General features: G+C 38.7%; 1 protein-coding gene across 3 annotated transcripts in view; it reads left to right on the forward strand.

The window, feature by feature from the left end:
* The window catches only part of CNKSR2 (connector enhancer of kinase suppressor of Ras 2), a 205,352-nt gene that overhangs the window by 152,706 nt on the left and 33,116 nt on the right, over positions 1-19,530 (forward strand). For all 3 annotated transcript variants that reach the window (XM_042867255.1, XM_042867252.1, XM_042867253.1), the window contains 4 exons: positions 572-643; positions 6,368-6,435; positions 11,637-11,737; positions 13,383-13,935. In XM_042867255.1, coding sequence (XP_042723189.1) covers positions 572-643; positions 6,368-6,435; positions 11,637-11,737; positions 13,383-13,935 — 794 coding nt within the window. The remainder of the gene's footprint in view (positions 1-571; positions 644-6,367; positions 6,436-11,636; positions 11,738-13,382; positions 13,936-19,530) is intronic.

The raw sequence follows: 19,530 nt of genomic DNA on the forward strand, positions 1-19,530 counted from the left end.
AAGATGAGATGTAATTTCCCATTGCTTAGAATGACCTCAAGAACACATTGTTGATTTATAAGGGCTTTTCAAAAGTAAATCACATCATATTTTTCTGTTTGAAATTCAGTCATCAGAGCTAAAGGTAACATCAAGGTCATTGGGATGTCATAAATTACCAGGATTGCGAGATGTTCTGTTGTATTGAATAAATTCTTCGGTCAATTTTCAGTCGAGGTAAAAATTGACACCTTCAGTATATATCAGTAAAATTGCAGAACGCGTATAGCTATCACAGTAAGTGTACAGTCTCTATTTATACACGTACGAAAGTAGGTGTAGTTGCAGAACATTTCAGTCACTGAAATCTGCCACTATCCTAAATGTTAATATCATAGAGTTATAGAATATCCTGAGTTGAGAGGGACACAAAGGACTCAAGGATGTTGTATTTTTGTGTCATGTCTGGGGGCTTCCGACAGCTCAGGAAATCTGGATTCATCTCATTGCTCGGTGACCACACTACTTTACATTAAAAAAAAAAAGAAAAGTTGTACCATTACATTTTTATAATTATGTTTTTCCTCTACAGCGCATTCAAAGCCTGCCATCCTAAGATCAAAAGTTTTTATTTTGCTGCTGAACATCTAGATGATATGAACAGGTAAGGAAGTTAAGCAAAATTCAAGGAACCATTCCTTACGCAAGGCATTTCCTTGAAGCTAGTGATTACAAATTAGAATGTGATAAATTGTTTAGCTAAGAAGGTTGTAGTTAAAAAAAAAAAGAGTTCAGAGTGGCATTATTTCTGAGTGTCTGCATATGCTAAACATTCAATTCATGCAAGAAGTATCTTTTTTGAAAGAAAGATTTGGAGATTTTTGGAAACGAGGTTTTGTCTTTCTACAAAGAAGCAAAAAAAACTTTGTAATTTTGAAAATAACTCAGAAGCACAATTTAAGAATTCTGGGTTTCTGTCAAGCTGTTCTTAGCTGTGTTACACCTGCAAAGGTGGAATATCTCCAACTTGGCACCCCAGCCTATCTCTACAGATGCATGATGCTTGATTTGAGGATGCTTCTATTCTCCTTCGAGGCATTTGAGGGATTGGAAGAAGTTGGAGAAGCAGTCACTGATTTTTTTTCTTCAGCCATTCATGAAATAGGATCTAGAGATAGCAAAGACTTAATTGTGCAGACTGTCGCTACCAACATGAATGTAACTTTCACTTTGAGGTGAAATTTCAGTTTTATTGAAATTAGCAGGGAAAATCTCATCAGCTTTTAACAAAAAGAAATTGAAAAAGAAAGCATTTTAGTTTTGCTTCTTTGTGTGTTGAGCTTACCTCTAAGTATTTTAGGTCTATTTTTCAGAATGATTGAGACTTCAGCACAAAATAAACACAATTTCTATTACTTCATTTAAATGGCAAATTAAAAACATAGATCCCATGTCTATTCAAATCTATCTGAGAATTCATTTCATTTATTTTCACAACATACACTGAAGTTAACTCATAGGATGTAGTTTTCATCATATGATAGGGCACAAAAAAGATCTATGGTTGCAGCCTGATAATTGTTCTGTTTTGGATAAAGTTTGTAGACATCCTAGCTGAGGTGCTTTTGAAACAGAAGGAAAATGAGATAAATCCCAATCCATAAAACACATTAGTAAGATCACAGTTTAATCTGTCCTGCGTGTACTAGATTCAGCTACCTGGCCAGGGAGCTTCAGTGTACTGCCAGTTCTTTACTGATAATATATGACTGAAAAAGGATGCCAGTACTCTGCCGTGCTTGCTTTTATTTAGAAATAGCCGTCTGTTAATGTTTTCAAAAGTTCATGCACGACTAAAGCTCACTTCAGAAGTCTCTCCTCAGTTAGAAAACTTAAAACCTTTTTGTTTGTTTGTAAAATTTTAGACTTGCCTCTACTAGATAAATCTGTCAGGCCAGTCACTCAAAGTGCAGTTTGCTGCACAGCAAACAGAATAATGACGTGGTCTATTCAGCATATTCTGAACTACAGCAGCAGATAAATCACTTCTGTCAGTAGGTCTTCAGTGTGTGACAAGGTGGCTTGCTTCTGAAAATTAGAATGTGGCTCTTCAGTAATCAGAAAGCAGCAGGAAATGTGCATCAGTACATTAAAAACATATTGCACAGAGTATATCATAAGAGCTAGTAAGTTTTCATCTTCCTAGCATGAGTTATCTTTTATTGTTTTTTTTTTATCAGTTGTGCTTACTATTTTATTTAGAATGAGTGAGACTAAGTTTTGTTCCATGTTATACACGTGTAAATTTCAAGTAACCCCATCAAGCTCTATGGAATTACTTGAAATTCTTATGTCTGAATTGGCATTGCCGTTTCAACATATGCTTTTTTATCTTCTTTGATTGATAATGTAAGAAAAAGAAGTTCACTTTCATAAACTAAGTACGCAAATTAACTGAACTGAACTGAAAAAATGTGTTACTAAAAAATAGTCTTTCAAATGCAGAGATAATGAAAGACATTGCTTCCTATCTGAAAGCATGTTCTGACCTAGCCAGAGTCAAATACAGAATCAGTATATTAAAAGGTAAATAAGACTATTTTAAGCAACTTCTGTTCTTTTTCAGGTTTCCAAGATGTTTTAATAATATATCATGCAATCATTTTAGTTCTGTTATATTGGAAAGCAGAACAATAGAAGAAAACTGCTAAAACAGACTAACAGAAAGTTACAGATCATTCAGTTCCTTCTACCTCTGAATAAAATAATTTAATTAAAAAAAAAAAAAGAAAGTATATATAGAACATGAAAGGATTTTGTCACTATTCAACATTTCTTACTACTTTTATGCTATATTGCTATGCTTGTAAGAAACCTGGGGAGCTATGATCACTGAACTTCATTGTTGTGAAGTCCCTTGCCTTTGCATGGCTACAGCAGCAAAATTGTTCTTTCAACCCACATAACACATTGAGTTTGGGTGAGAGAAGGACAGAATACCCTTTACTGACACAAAGTACAGTTTTGCTAGTGTAAGTATATATTCACTGAAACACCTTCCTTGGAAATTTATTTTTATTCCAAGAAAGTGATCTACTATAGAAAGCAGTCCACGTATTTCTTCTTAATGACACTATACATAAATTTGTTTTGATTTTCTCTGGTAACTGTGGCTGACTCTTTAAGTTGTCAGCTAGGCAGTTACAGTCAGTAACTTCATGTGGAATGGTTGTCTGAGAACTTCCTTGAACCTATGGTAACTGAACTGTATTGTTTCTCTTTTTGTTGGAGTCCAGAGTATTGAAATTGGTAAGAAGTTTCTTTCTCAATGTAACTAGATGATCAAGATCAAAGAGGACAAGTCAGTTTGTAGTGTTAGTACATGAGAATGTCTCTAGGTGTATGAAGATGACCTCTAAATTTTTTCAAGTATTACCTACACATCTCTTCATTCTAGTTGAAATGCAGTTGATTGCTTATAGACATTGTATGGTGCCCATACTCCCATATAGCCAGTTCATCCTCATCCTTGAGCTTTATGATTAAGGAGAATTTGACACCCTAAACTAAATTTGACTACAAGCATTGCATGTACTTGGAGCATGAGATAAGAAATTGTTTCCTACTATTCTGTGAGAATGCCAGTACAGTGCATTCTTTCTTACAAAAGTTTCAGATCTATAGAAATATTTTTATCTACTTCTAGTGTGAGTCATGAAATTGTTTTAATTAAATACTGAGGGGAAATGTACATGTCCTATTCTTAAAAAGATTTAAAAACAGAAAAGGAAAAAAGCAAACTTAGATGATTGCTGCAAGTACCAATGTTACTTACTGTAACTATTTTAACTATTATTGTCATAGCTAACAATAACAGACTTCTCACAAAAACGCTAAAGCTGCACTTGCTATTTTCTTGGCTTCTTGCCCTTGCGAAAACTACAGTGGTTATTAAGACACAGCACAATGTAGGGAAAGGAGTTTAAAATCTTCCCTTGACCAAGTTTTGCGGATGACTTCCAAGTGGGTTTTTATTGTATGTTTTAATATTTATATTGAGTTCTTATATAACTGTACACTTGATACTTTTGTCCCTTATGTTGTTTAAAGCAGGTATTTTTTACTCTTCTTTTGTTCTTCCAGAGATCTTTACAAATCCCTGTGATACAAGTCCAGTGTGATAGATTTCTCATATGACCCTAACTTGGAGTAAACTCTAGCCACATTAAATCAAAATAATGATTTTTTTAACTGAACACGTTCTTCTAACTGTATTCAATGAATCTTTAGTGGACATATATTAGAAAATCTGCAGAAGTCAACGCCATTCTCTTAATCTCTGAACTAGCAAACCACTCAAAAGCCATTGTTATTAACTCTTTACAACCGTATCACACCTTGTCACTTGGCCACAGGCATTGTAGGTGACACAAATCATGAACAACAGAAAATGATTAAATGTGAAGTCAGTCTCTCTTTTAGACCGGTATACAGCTCCTGGGTTATCATTGGATTATATTTATCAGAAATTTATCCAGAAATTTTCTAGAGTTATCCGCTATAGCTACGACCAATATCAATTGACTGTCAATTAACTCTTTGTTAATGTAGCTGATTGCCTCACTAACTTTCATGTACAAAATGCTATCTTATGTTTAGGATGAAATGAAATTTCTCAACTGGATAACTCCCATACTTATCTTACCTATTATGTTGTGGTCAGCAGATCTATTCCAAGAGATTCAGTAGGTGGTTGTTTCATGTTGACTGCCATGCGTGGTGATAAGCTCTGAGCTTTGTTCTCCAAAGAAAGCCTTCTTGAATCAGGAGAGTTAACCTAAGGGAGTGTTTTGGAAAGGGATCACTTTTTCTTCCACGAAAATGTGCAATAATCATCTGATGCACAATTTGTTGACTCTCTGCCTCCATGTGCCTCTGACTTTTTATAAATGCTTGGCACTTCCTAACAAGTACGACTAAAATTTTGTCTCATCTTCAGCTTCTCTATCATTCTGGCAGAAATGTTGATTATAAGCTAATATGAAGTATGCTGTAATCACTTCAGAAGCAGATCTCTAGCATCCTTACCAATACATAATGACTTCTGGACTATTAGCATAATTTACAGATAATACATCACTGCTCACTGGTCACTATTTTGGGAGGGGCAGTTGGAGAAATTTATTTCAAGGAGATATTTATTTCAAGGTATTTTATGATCTTATGCCTACTTTCCCTGCACAAAAGTTTCTCAAAGGTAGGCATGCAGGAGGGGTTAAAAAGGTCTCAGAAAGGCCTCTCTTGCTGAGAAAATAATATATGCTGGTTTCATGTGTGCACTGTGCAAATAAAACCCCTCAGGCACAGTTTTCTGAAACACATTTCTGAAGAAAACACAAAACTGACTTCACTTATCTCTCTACCAACACTAGCAGTAAAATTGCAAGCTGCTCACTAGCTTGGCAAACAAAGTCTGTCATCCTGACTGTGGGATGGCTGGAATAAGCAATTCCAGGTTTAATATGGAATGGACAACCACGGAAGGTTGTCATGCGCTTTTAAAGCTTCATTGATGGAGAAACTGATTTAGTGTAAGTGGTCGGATAATGAATACACTGAGAGCCACATGGGGGAAGAGGGGAGGTTGAAGGAAAGCATTGGTAAGGGCAGCTGAATGTACGCCTCACAATGACTGCTCTGCTAGAAGAGAACTGCAGTAGTTCATTATTAATTCGTGCAGCTCATGGAAGCCTTTTTTCAAGTCTGAGTTGAGGAGAAAACCTTAGATGTGAATTGCATTGAGGCAACTGCCTTTTCTCTCTCTGCTTCTCTGACACAAGCGCAAAAGTGAATTCTGGTATGCCTCCTTCTCTTTGTGGCACTATAGGTAAGCCCCAAAACATATAATGGCATAATTAAGCTTCACTGTCTGTTTAGGATGGAGCCTGTTCTTTTGACAGCGGGTTTCTGCTCTGTTCCTCTGCTACATTGCCTATTCAAGCCTTAAAGTATTGCTTAAATTTCTGAAAAGTGGTGTTTATTCTTAAGAAATCAGAACAGCAGGAGTAGTGATGTGATGGTGTATCTGTGAGCAGCAGACTTAATAGCTCTGTGGTTATCTCCAAATCCTGTGTTTTACAGATGTTTGACATCATACATGGTTTTCTATTTGAAGCAAGATCTATGCTGTAAAAACAGTTTTTTGAACAGCGTAATTATAGATCTTTGGAGGCTACCTGAGTAAAACTATCAAACAAAACAGCTGTTTAATATGAAAAATAACATTATTCTGAATCTCCTTCAGATGCTCATGCTTTTGTTTGTTGTGGAGGTGCACCATAATTTAACATTCTGGATCAGTATCACTGCTCTTTTAATATTATTTCAGATGGCTAAACAGAATTAACATGCTTGCTGCTGGCTATGCAGAAAGGGAGAGAATCAAGCAAGAGCAAGGTAATGTATTATTATTTTGGTTTCTACTGTCAGCTCTTATAACAAGTTCATCTGCTCTTTTTTCCCTGCTGTGTATCAGGCCTCATTCTCATCAGCTGAGAGCAATTCTCAAATGAGTTTCACTGTTGTTGCAGTAGCAAATTCTTTCTCTTGGGGTTTTTGATTAGCTCCTTCAGATTCTGATCCATGTACCCTTGGATTATTTCTTTGAATGCTGCAAAAGTAGATAAAAGCAGCAAATTTACTGCCAGTCGTCTCAGGTATGTGGTGCCCAGGTATGTGTTCCCCCATCAGAACAAACTTAAGAATCTGTAGACTAAAAAAAAATAAATTGAAAACATTGTCATTTGGTATTTGAATTTACAGGAGTAGGAATGCATGAAATTGGTCTCTAGAACAAAAACATTCCTCTGAAATCTGCTGACAAAATTGGATTTCCCTGAAAGACTTAATTTTAAGGCCATTAAGTGTAGTGGTGATTACTACTGATTTTGCTATATTGAGGTGCGTGGTAGAGCCCTGTTGCCTTTTCAGTGAACTCTTCGTTTGGAGTTGTAGGCTTACATCATTTTTTATTTTTTACGTCTAGTATTTCATAGCTTTATGAAAGTAGCATATTTAAAACGAGTCACTTTGTTTTAGTTTGCTGCAGTAGAAATCATGTTGGCCAGCAGGATCCATTGTGTTGGGCAGATTGTTTTGTCAAATTGCCGGTGGCAAAGATTCACAGAAGCATTTATATCCAACAGACTGGTCTGGAAAGCATTTGGCATCTCAGTTCTTACTCTTTTTTACAGGTGTATCTAGCTGCAGGCACCAGACAATGACAGTGTTCAGAATGAGCGAGAACTCATCTGAGTGCCTGTCTACCTGCTGCCTCCAAAATCAGAATACCACATTCTAATTCTGTGCCTTCTCAGCCTTCATCAGTGAAGCTCTAACTTTTGTTCTGAAAAGCATGTAGCTAGCGCATGCAGTCTTTTTTTAATGCATTCTTTTCTTTACAAAAACTCCATTTCTAGCCATTTTTCAGGGAGAGTTTGTATTCAGAAGATGTTTGCTAGGCTTCAAAATTAGCCATGTGATGTTCCACTTGCCCCCCAAAATCCTGGTTCTATACCAGCCTATGTAACAGCAGCCTTAGCCATGTCCTTCTGGCATTAGCCATGTCTCCCTCCTGGGAGACTCCATGCAAAAGACTTCATTGCCTATTGAGAAACAAGGAGGACTTTAGTAGGCAGGTGCAAACATCAATGGAGTAAGATATTCAGTAGTGGCAGAAGATGAAGAGATGTTAGGAAATGGCCTTAATTCATATCGTGATTGTCTTACTACAGAGCACCCTAGAGGTGCTGTTGAAGATCAGTGGCTTACAGCATTGAGACGTGTTCTGATGATAGCAGTGCGGGAGGGAAGGTTTGTGGGTGTTCAGCCTTTCCCTCAGATAACTAGGTTGTACCTGCTGCTGCCTTGTTTCTAATTATATCTTCCAGCAAATGCAGCTGCTTACTGTGGGAGTGCTGCCCATCTCCTGGTGTGGTCTGTTATTGTCTGTGCACACCACATCACTCATCATACCAGGTCCTCTGCATTCACGCAGCCCAGGAGACATGCTGCGTTCACTGCCACTCCAGTCATTTTCTCAGTGCCTCACCAAACCAAAACCTTCTTGGGAATCTGTATTTCCCATGTCATACAGCAATAACCATTTTGGAGGAAACTATACCATCCATCACTGCTTGAAGAGGCCACAAACAAACAAACTGAATCTTGGAGTTTTCAGGGAAATCCTCCATGTTAACATCCAAAGCCAAACTGAAGCTTTTATAGAAAGGAAGTTGGCAGTAGAATTACAATAACATGTGGGATGATAAAGGAAAAAGTGTAAGAATAGTTATACTAACACTGCCCAAGTGCACACTGCAGAAATAGTGCACTTTTGTAAATCCAGATGGATGTGGAGAAATTTTTTTCCTACCAAGCAGTTGCTGAATAATTGCAGACGATCCCTTTCTTAGACATGAGATCACGTGTATTCAGGCCTCATGTTGCCTATTATTAAAATGGCTCCCTGTTGAAGATCATCAGCGAGACTCCACTTACTGCTGAAATTATATCCCAAGCACTGAGGGAGCTCTTTATTTCCACTCTAATGCCATTTACTCAAATTGATTCATTGTATGGAGGTAGGGAATGTTATATCCGCTTTATGCTCCGTATTTGTGTTTACGAAGGGAATCAGCATCACATTCCCCTTTTGCTGCAGCACAGAGCTTTTATGCCTCTGCTGCTTATCCTTGGCTCCCAGAGCAAGGGCTGTTAAACAGCTGAGCTGTGCCCCTAATTAGCAGAGGCATTGAGTTAACAATGTAAAGCCTCTCTATCACTTCAAGTGTTTTTGAAATTAAAGAAACTGTGAAGCTGGATTTTTCTATATTCAGTGACTGCAGCAATTGTCATCTACATATTTAATTTCACAAAAGGTCTTTTGTCAGTTCAGCCTCTTGCAGGAAAGCTTTAGAATGCTTCTGAAACAATTCAACAGTAGTTGTCAAACTTGTTTCAATTAAGAGTTGAACAGTTCTGAATCTAAAGTGTATAAATATATTTCAAGTGCTTTAGAGATGCACGAATCACTAAACTGTGGGTGTATTGCTGGAGAAAATGTCACATTCTGTGCAGAACAATCTTATAAAAATACCATCAGCTTTCCATATTAAATACAATGAATGCTAGCAATAAGGCAAGGGAGTTTCTTGGATGGAGAAGTTACATGCTTTCCAGTCATAGAAAGTTAGAGAAACAAAAGGACTCGCTTATCTAAATAGAAAAGCTTTAACTGGAAAATGGCAGGTCAATTTTATCTTACTTGTAACACATACAGTCTCTTGTTCATTCAGAAAGCTTTCAAGATATGGCTAATGCTTTGAACATGTCTGTTGCTAAATTGGACAAAATCTGCAGAGAGAAATGTGGCAACCATTCGATGCCATTACACACATTTTAGATAGACTGTAATGTCTCACTTGCCAAAAGGAGAACATTTTTTAAAATCTGATGGAAGCTATTTTCATTCATTTCACCTGAAAGTTGGCCCCTATAATTGCAGATTTTTTTTGTAGGCAAATACAGTAAGTTGCCAACACAATTTCCTAGTTGAGGTAAGGTGCCCAAAAGCACAATCATACAGTATTTTATGGTTTTGACAGGAAGAACTTTTTTGTATTTTTAGCCAAAATTGGAAACTGCACTGAGAATGCTAGATTTTACTTCCAGAATAAATAGACGAGCTCCAAGGCTGCAGAAATCACAGTGAGTGAGATAGCTCTGACAGACCTCTCACAAGAAGTAGCTCCACTAGGCTTTGCTATAATGGGAACAAACATATTTACGTGCCAGTATTTTGAGGTTTTCTGAGTTGCTGGAAACAAGAAAAAAGAAAATGTCTTAACCATTTGTTCTGATGTTGTTTTCTTCCCAACCAGTGATGAATTATTTTGAGATGTCTGCAGACAGGGACATTTGAAATTAGTTGTTGTTTTTTTTTTCTTTATTTCATTGCCATGATAAAAATTATTTATACTATTTATTTCTTACACTACTTGAAGAGAACCTCTCAGCTATAAGCTTGCATGAGGCAATTCAAGAAACCCAGAGTCACAAAAGAGAAGTTATTACTTCTAAAGAATAAATAGATGGATATGGCTGCACACTCCTCAAGTACCATAGCCTGAAAAGATAAAGAATTTTAGAGACAACTATTTCACAATGGTTTCATCTTGAGATAATTTTTTTTAACTTTAAATCTTGAATAAGATTAGGTACAGTAGATTTTTAATCATGATCATGTTGGTAACAAAAATCATTAAAGCCAAAATTATATGTTGTGCTAACTTGGAAAAATTCAACCCATTCCTTTGGTTAGATAGTTCAGATAGTAAACCTTTTTCTCCTATTAAATATAAAATAGTAAGTTACACGGTTCCTTGAACATGTAAAGTGGAAATTGTCTGTGAATAGCATGAACTAAACTTGTCCTGTGGTATAGTGGCTTACCCAAATACTAGAGTGTAATGCAGTCAGGAACAACGTGGCAACACAAACATTTGCATCAGTCTTACAACGTATAGAAACATAAAGACTATCCGTCTGGATCTGAGTCAGCAGTTAGTTTTCTTTTTTATGGAACATTAAGATCTGTTGTCTATTTAATTGCATCCTCTTCTGCTTCAAAAGTAATTGCCACAGAATAAATAGAATTATCATGTTGTATGTTCTTACATGTGTTTTCCTTCTTGAGTAAGTTACCAAAAATATCATAGAATCATAGAATCATTTGAGTTGGAAGAGACTGTTAAAAGTCATTTACTCCAGCTCCCAATATGAAACGGACTTGGCTAAGACTTGATATCAAAAAAAAAGGAAGCCTCATATCCCGTTAAATTTAATCCAAAATTGATGTGTCCTTTGTACTTTCTTTCACCCATCTTTTACAGTTCTGTGCTTAAATATAATTGTCACATTCTTCCTTAACAAACCACCTTTACCTTGCTTGGGTAATAGGATAGCAGCTATTTTATAATGAAGATGTTATATGAAGTTTTTCTGCCTTATCAGAAATTTAATTGAAAACCTTGGATAACTGGTAGTGTAGAAAATGATGATAAAAATAACACTGATTATTCATCCACTAACCACTACTTGCTTGATTTGCTAGTTGGTATTGATTAAATTTGTTAATGTTATTTGCAGCCAATAAGACTTTTGAAAATTGCTTTCATCTTTTCCATTCAAAAAATACTTTCTCTAATTTCCAGCCAATATATGTACACTCACAATTATTTTGATGATACAGCTAATATTTGAAAATCTTATTGCACCATGTGTATTCTGTATGCACGTTGTATTTATAAGATGTGTAGAAGAGTTATATCAGTGGGACATTCGCAGGTTGTTGGTTAATTTCTCTGTGGTGGGAAATGAGACAAAATACATCCAATGTTTTAAATTTTTCCTCCTTATGTTAAAACATTTCCAAATTACAGCAGCTAGCATATAGAGAGTCAACGTTCAGTGATATTTAACTCTCAGTAATATCTACGAAGGAATTTCTAGTTGTTTTTATGAAAACAAGTTTTCTGATATAGAAACTTATCAAAAAATCTTGGTAGCTTTTGACCTGATGTGTCTGTAACTTGTAGATTACTGGAGTGAGAGTGATAAGGAGGAGGCTGACACTCCATCAACACCCAAACAAGACAGCCCACCACCCCCATATGATACATACCCACGGCCTCCTTCGGTAAGTCACCTGCAACTGCCTAATCTGGAATGGCTACACAAAGTCACTTTCACCAACTCTAATGATCAGAACCACGTGCTTGCAAACACTGCACTCCAGTGTATTTTTTAAGCCAGTACTGGGCATAAACTATTTCTTACGTACAATGCATTGCTAGCTTCAAGAACCATCCTTGCCATTTGCACTGGTGTGTAGAGAACACATGTATAATCCTACTCATTGTACAAACATGAATTAAGTTACAGAAATCTTCCTCTTCTTAATTCGTGATAGACCCCTACTCATCCATGTAATTGCTCACATCCCACTTACCGTCTTCTTTGACAAAATGTAATACCCTAGTAACAGATTCTTTTCTAACAGTTGTGCTGTGAAGCATTACAGTAACAAACTACACTTCCAGAGAAATGCCAACATAAAAATGTTATTTTGTATGGCCAACAGCAGTTTTGTTGCTTGTGAAAAAGTAGGTTTATCTACAAAAGAGAGCAAAAGGAGGTCTAGTTGTTATTTCCTTCTTTAAGCAGTTGTTGTTTAAGCACTAATGAGTGATCTTCTAATTTATTCTTCATTGGAAATTTTAATTTTCATGTCCATATATTCAGACATTACTAAAGCACCTTCAATATAATTTTAAATAATACAAAAATGTCGATTGAAAACTTGGTTGAGTTTGTGGAAAGTGCTTGTGATATTTAATTTGCGTGCAAGACGTTTTCCAAAGCCACAGAGCTTTGAAATGTACTGAAGCTCTGCAAACATGTTTCCAAAGTAATTTTTAGCAAGATAGGATGATAGCAGGCATTTGGATTGCAATTTTAAGATAGTATTGATGGGCCAGGTGTATCATAATCATTTGAGTTGGAAAAGATCTTTAAAGGGCATCAATTCCAACTCCCCTGCAATGAATAGGGACACCTACAGCTAAATCAGGTGTTCAGAGCCCCATCCAGCCTGACCTTGAGTGTCCCCAGGGACGGGGCATCCAACCTGCTGCAGTGCTTTACTATCCTTATAGTAAAAAACCCTCTTCATATTATGCAAACTAAATCTCCCCTCTTTTAGTTCAAAACCATTTCCCCTTTTTATCACAAAACATCCTGCTAAAGCCTCCATCCCCTTCTTTCTTATAAGCCCCCCTTTTAGATACGGAAAGGCCTCCTTGGAGCCTTCTTTTCTCCACACTGAACAGGCCCAGGTCTCTCAACCCGTCCTTGTAGGGGAGATATTCCATCTCTCCTGTGTCTTTCACAAAGCCATATTTGACAAAGTTTTCTGAAAAAATAATTGAGTGGGCCTCTTCTATTGATTAAGGGGCATTATGTAGGAGTGCATATCAGTGTGTGTGCAGGGTCATTACCACAATGGGGGCCATCGGTAGCAAGAGAATCACAGAATCACCCAAGGTTGGAAAAGACCTTTAAGATCATCCAGTCCAACCATCCACCTATCACCAATAGTGCTCACTAAACCATGTCCCTTAATACAGTGTCCAACCATTCCTTGAACAGCTCCAGGGTCGGTGACTCCACCACCTCCCTGGCAGCGCATTCCAGTGCCTGACCACTCTTTCAAAAAAGCAGTATGTGATTGCTGTTAGGGGTAGGCCACAGTCTCCACTGATCTCAAGCTTGCTCCATTGCAGATGAGTTGCACCAGTCCCTACGTGGAGCCAAAGCACAGCCGCCTCTCCTCCACAGAGACCTCCCAGTCTCAGTCCTCACACGAGGAGTTCCGCCCAGAGGCGGCGGGGAGTGTCACCGACTCACCGGTGCGCAAGACAGCGAGCCAGCGGCGCTCCTGGCAGGACCTCATCGAGACGCCACTGACCAGCTCAGGACTTCACTACTTGCAGACGCTGCCACTGGAGGACTCGGTGTTCTCTGAGACGGCCGTGGTGTCTCCTGAGCACCGGCGGCAGTCCACCTTGCCCACCCAGAAGTGCCACCTGCAAGACCACTACGGTCCCTTCCCACTCGTGGAAGGGGAGCGGATGCAAGTGCTGAACGGGAATGGAGGCAAGCCCCGGAGCTTCACGCTGCCACGCGACAGTGGCTTCAACCACTGCTGCCAGAGCCTTTCGGTGGGAGCCACTGATCACCACGAGGAAGTGCAGCAAAAGGAGGTGGAAGAGGAAGAGGAGGAGGAGGAGGAGGAGGAGGAAGTCAAAGCAGCAGAAGAAAACCAGGAGGATAAAAGTAAGTATGGGATATTTCTGTGGCTTTTCGGCAGCCCTGTTTGTGTTATGTAGTGGTTGTTTTTCCCTTTAACTATTAAAAAAGTCTTCCACCATCTCCCATATTTTACCAGGTTCTCTTTGTTTTATATCTCTTTAATCAACCATATGTATGAGGCTTAACAGTCTTGACAGAGTGCTGCATGATCTGTCATGAGCCCCAGATGCTTCCCCATTGGCTGGTCAGCAGCTGTACCCTAATAGTGTTTCTCAGTCATAAATGGATGTTGCTTCCTTGCTTTCTTTCCCCTTGCACAGTATTCTCCCCCACTGACACAAGTATGTGTCAGGCAGGACATGCTCAGTCCAGTTTTCCAGTCAGCCTCTCTCCAGGTTGTAAAAAACACTCAGTAAACCCTGGAGTTGCAGGGTCAGGTTGTGACTGTGTGGTGTCCAGGAGAACAGGTCACGGGACAGCTCAGAACCTGCAGGAATTCGAAGAACAGTGTATGTTCCCCAATTCCTCACCTTGTGATTTTTAACGACACAAGTTCAGAAAACATTTCAGAACAAAAACTAAAATAAAATAAGAATATCTATTTAACCAGCGGGGTTTAAAAACAAAGCATCCTAATGTTGAGTAACTGCCTCTTACATGGCACATCAACTCCATAGATATTTGTGCTACTTGTCAAAAATATTCTAAATAAATAGAGAATGAAGGTCCCTGCTCCTCCTGAACACGTAAACACATTTCTGTGTCTGTTTCATGCTCTGTCTTCACTGTCATTTATGGAGCTTCTCAGCGTGCGTTGCTAGCAAAGTTCAGTTTTGCACCCAAGTTGTCAGGTCTGTCAACAAAGCCCGCTTCCATGCATTGTGGGGTTGTGCTATGATGAAGTTTCTGCAGCAGCAAGGAAAGTGGCAAGGATGACCTCTGAAGCTCTCAGAGGTGCGGTGATCTCATTCCTTCAGATTTTTCACTGTAGTAAGGAAGGGTAAAAATGGTAAAGAGATAGGAAAGGGTAGTGAAAGTTTTGGATAATTAACTGCCTGCCTAAGTTAATTCATTGAAGTTACCACCATCTTGAACATTAAGGTTCATATGGGCATTATTTAGTCTCCATGGGAGAGATGAACTGTTTTCCATTTTCCCTTTTTGGTCAATAGATTCTAGACTGCACAAATTCTTGCCTTGGAGAAAACAGTGATTTCTTCTGCAGATACAAAGTCTGGTGCCATAAAAGGGAGAAAAGGCATTATTTCAATTGCATTCATGCATTACACTTTCCGAAAAATCCATATATTCATTAGGGTAATATTAGACTCTTACAGACTGTGAAATGAAGCTCTCCAATTAACAAGGTTGAATTTCATCAGATGGGCAGAATATGGTGTCCTATTTTTAGTCTTCAATTTTGATTTTCAAATGGCTTTTTACTGGTGGCAATAAGATTTTTTTAAATAAAAATATTTCTTGCAGCCACTGGAACTGGAAAAGAGCAAGGAGACTTCCCAGCAGTGCCTGTTCTGTTGGGCATTATTCAGGGATCCTATTGCAGAGCCTAAGATGTCATGTGCTTTAGACATCAATTTTTAATCCCGGGTGTAACAGGTTTTATAGCGTGCAATACTAATAAAGGGCTTGTGTTTGGATTAGCAGGCCAGAACTTGGGCTCTCCTCCACATTTCTCTACAAATTTACAAAAAAGGGAGGAAAAAAATTAATTTTCAAGCAGTTTCCCTATGTACACACACTTTTATTTTTCTTTAAGTGAGAAGGTTTTCATGGTTGAAGCATTAGCAGGAGATTGGTTTTGAGACATTAATGACCAGCTAGACAAGTAAAGTGTTCATGGTGAGTTACTGACCATGAAATTATAAAAACAGAGAGAAAATTCTGTTTAGTCTGTTGAAAAGTTTAGGTGCCAAATTGCTTGTTGCTATGGCTACTATGTTCTGTTTGCAACACTGGCTTTTTCTAGCATGGTTACCAGTATAAAAGGCAGGAGGGACTGCATGCAAGTGGTGCTCTGAGGTGCAAAATCTAAATTTCTGGGCTGAGAGGAACAAGATTTGCTTGAGACTGCCGAGCGTGCTGACAGGATTGGCCCCACACCTCCGCTGGTCTGGGAACATAAAAACTTGCAGCTGGTGGGGAGGGGAATCCTCCCTGTTGGGAGAGGTTTTAGCCTCTCCTTCAGGCTTCCCGATGTGGTATCAAACAAACCTTTCACGTGTATTTATTTGCCTTGCACTTTTGTGATCCTGACATAGTTCTAAACTCTTGGATGGCTCTATGTTTTCCTGTGTGTACATGTCTGTGTTTCAGAGCTTAACCATTCCTCTTGCTATTTGTGTGAGACAAGGAATACAGCGCCTTCGTGCTTGCTGCTGTATGAGTCAGATGTCATTGCCAAAACTTTGTTTTCTCAGCTTTTTTTTATTCCTTTCCCACTTTTAAAGCCTCCTGAGTTTCAACCAAACAGTGAAATGCAGTCCTGTGTTTTCTACTTCTATCCCAAAGATGTTTTCAAACAGTCACCACACACATTAGGAGCTCCAAGCTTTCTGTCAGATGCTGTCTTTGGGTGCTATAATTTGCATGGTTCTGTTGACTTTCTACAAAACCTACACTGATTTGCAGCAGCTGAGAACCTACTCTCTATTAATCAATGCTATGCGCACTAAATAAATACTGCAAGAATGTACTGACACTGCAAATAGTGCTGCGTACCAGCTCCTGCTGTAATGCCTAGATATATCACGGTAAACTAAAAATGTGTGTTGTCCTTTCCTGTGCTTATCCATTGGGACGTAACTTTTGTGTGTTGTTCAGTTGCTTCTTTTTGTCTCATGATATCACATTAACACTTAAAGGCTAATCTTTGGTTATTCTATTTCCGTAAGTGACTTTTGTCTCAGTCGTTTAGATGTTTGGTACAGACACTGTCCAGTAACGGTCTCTTGCTTTGTAATTTAAGAAGATTCTCTTGTGGGGTATTTGTGTTTGTGTGGTTTTTCCTGGGACCATGAAAATGGCAAACAGCACCAAATGTGCCCTCATGCTTTGATGCTGTGAAATAGCTGCACATAAAGAGCACGTAAGAGGCCTGGCCCCTCTGCATTGCATTTCCATGGTGCAGTTGCGAAGGATGTGTGCCTTTCCATGTTTGCCTTCTGGTAGCTGCAGTGAGCAGAATGAAAGAGCCGTGCATCACATCACTGCCACCCCCTCCCCAGGCCCTACCGTCATCCTCACTCTCTGTGTTTGTTTCATGACTTAATGCCAAAGAGCACCTAAGATCTTCTTGGCAGATGATTGTTACTCGATGGAATCTCTTTCATTTTATAGGCTTCTGTGATCTGTAGGGAAGGAACAGGGATGTCTCTGGGGTCAGCGCTGAAGAGAAGCAGCTACTAGCTCTGAAGTGTGTAACTGGTGTGGACCCACTGACCTCTCTTTAAAGAAACCATCACCTTCTGTGCTACCTCCTAAAACAGGGCAGGAGGAGCAATAGTGTCAGTGGGAGACTAATGTAAAAAAACAATTTCTTATACCCAGTCTAAATCTCCTCTATCTTAGTTTGAAACCTCTTCCCCTTGTCCTGTCATCACAAACCCTGCTAAAGAGTTCATCTCCTTCTTTCTTACAGCCCACCCTTTACATACTGAAAGGCCGCTATCAGGTCTCCCCGGAGCCTTCTCTTCTCCAGGCTGAACAGCCCCAGCCAAAACTGTGAAATATGCAGCACTTCTTGCTTTTACTTCTCTGCCTTTTGGATAGGGTATCGTTTTACTTTGGCAGGGAAATGTGGGAGTTAGGATGAGTAATGCATAAAGACTGGATTGTACACGCTGGAGCTGTTGCTGATGTGTGTCTGCAATTAATAGGATGGTTTGCCCCTTTCCATTAGACAGGATACCATTAGTAGTGCCCTGTCATATGACCCCACCTAGTTAGTTTTATCTGCACCAATAGGAAAGGGAGAAGCCATTAAGATACTATATTTTCCCCTCTGGAATTTCTCAGGTTAGTAAAGGTGTGCATGCCTGCTAGCACGTCTAAAGTAAGCAGGGCTATGAGAGATGACAGGTCATGTTTCACATTAGAAATATTCCTTTTGAGGCTGGAAAAATTGCACAAAGTGCAGCACCCTCTGGGACACTAAGGAGGATGTTATTCTAACTTAATACATTCACCATCAGTCATGTACAAACCAGAGCATTTGCCAGGGCTGGGTTGCTGCTTTTTCTTCTCAGCATCCTTTCGAGCAGCTCAGCCTGTGTATACTCAGACACTGAAATGAAGGAGAAAGGATGCTTTTTCTAAGCTGTGTATTTGCAACTGGGCTTTTCATTCATGATTCCAGCATGAGCTGTCCCCCTGGCACCAATCTGTGTGCCCATGCTCCTCCCTGCTGTGCCACCCGGTGCCAGCACCCAGCTGGTAGAGCTGCTGGGCACTCAGAACGAGCCGGGATAAAATACCACAGAGTTGTATTAAAACTTGAAGTCTTATGTCTCTTAGTTTATGCTGTGAATGGCTAGCCAGTGGGGTGTTGGTATGGGTAGTTGATATCTCCAGAGGGAAATTTCCATCAGTGGCTTGCTGTTTCAGGCAGGAAGGAAAGTGGAAAGGTAGACAAGTCAGTGGCTGACATTGGGTTACTTTCCAACCCTATTTTCAAAGCTAATGTGTTGCACACAAAATGTTCAGTGGAACAGCTTGTATCTTCTGTACAATACTGTTTTTCTTACTTTTATCTAGAACGTTTAGTGCTTCATTCATCATAGGATCCAGAGAGACAAAAGGGCTGTTACATTCGAAAATTAATCAGTGGGGAGAGAGCATCATTGATAACCTAGCCTATATGTGTAGCTAAATGTTTTTATCTTTGTTAAGTTTTAAGCTCCATGTTTATCTGAATAGAAATTTCTGTAAGCTTCCAGAAGCAGGTACATATGTGGGGAAAAAAAGTCAGCCTAAATGAGAGCTGCTCAATTATCTTCTGTGTGTGCATGTTCAGTTGTATGTACAAAGTATGTATTATACTACTTATTATATTAAAAAGTATACTGATACAAAAACCAACTTAGATAGACAAGTACCAGGACTAAGTTTCCTGTGAATCTTCTTTAATTCAAAATGTAAACTTTATTAAAATAATTAAAAAAAAAAAAAAAAAAACAGAAAAAAGCTTTTCTAATTCTCACAAGCAAAAGAAACCCTACTATACAAGTGTTTTTGTATTCTAAACAAAAACACTGTGAATTTAAGTTTCAGTAGGAGGGGGGAAAAATCATCTGCAGTGTTTGAAAGCCAAATGTTGAATCATTTATTGGGTAGCACTTCAGAAAGCGATACTGCCTCTCAACAAAAATAAAAGTAGTTTAGTTTTTATGCCCATTAGACTTTTTAAATGTGAATGCATTCTACCCACGAATGTGCTGTTGCCACTTTTTAATTTTAATTGATTTCCATGGCTCGTGCTACTAAAAATGCAAAGGAGAGGTGGAGTTCAGAAACAGAAACGTTATTAGACATTTTCCTACTCTTACTTTTGTTTTAATAGCTGTGGGCATCATTGCCAACAAAGGTCATCTGATTTTTCTT

The sequence above is a fragment of the Lagopus leucura genome, unplaced genomic scaffold, assembly GCF_019238085.1.
Source record: "Lagopus leucura isolate 7727_CA_CO unplaced genomic scaffold, USGS_WTPT01 Super-Scaffold_100001, whole genome shotgun sequence".
NCBI classification, from domain to species: Eukaryota; Metazoa; Chordata; class Aves; order Galliformes; family Phasianidae; genus Lagopus; species Lagopus leucura.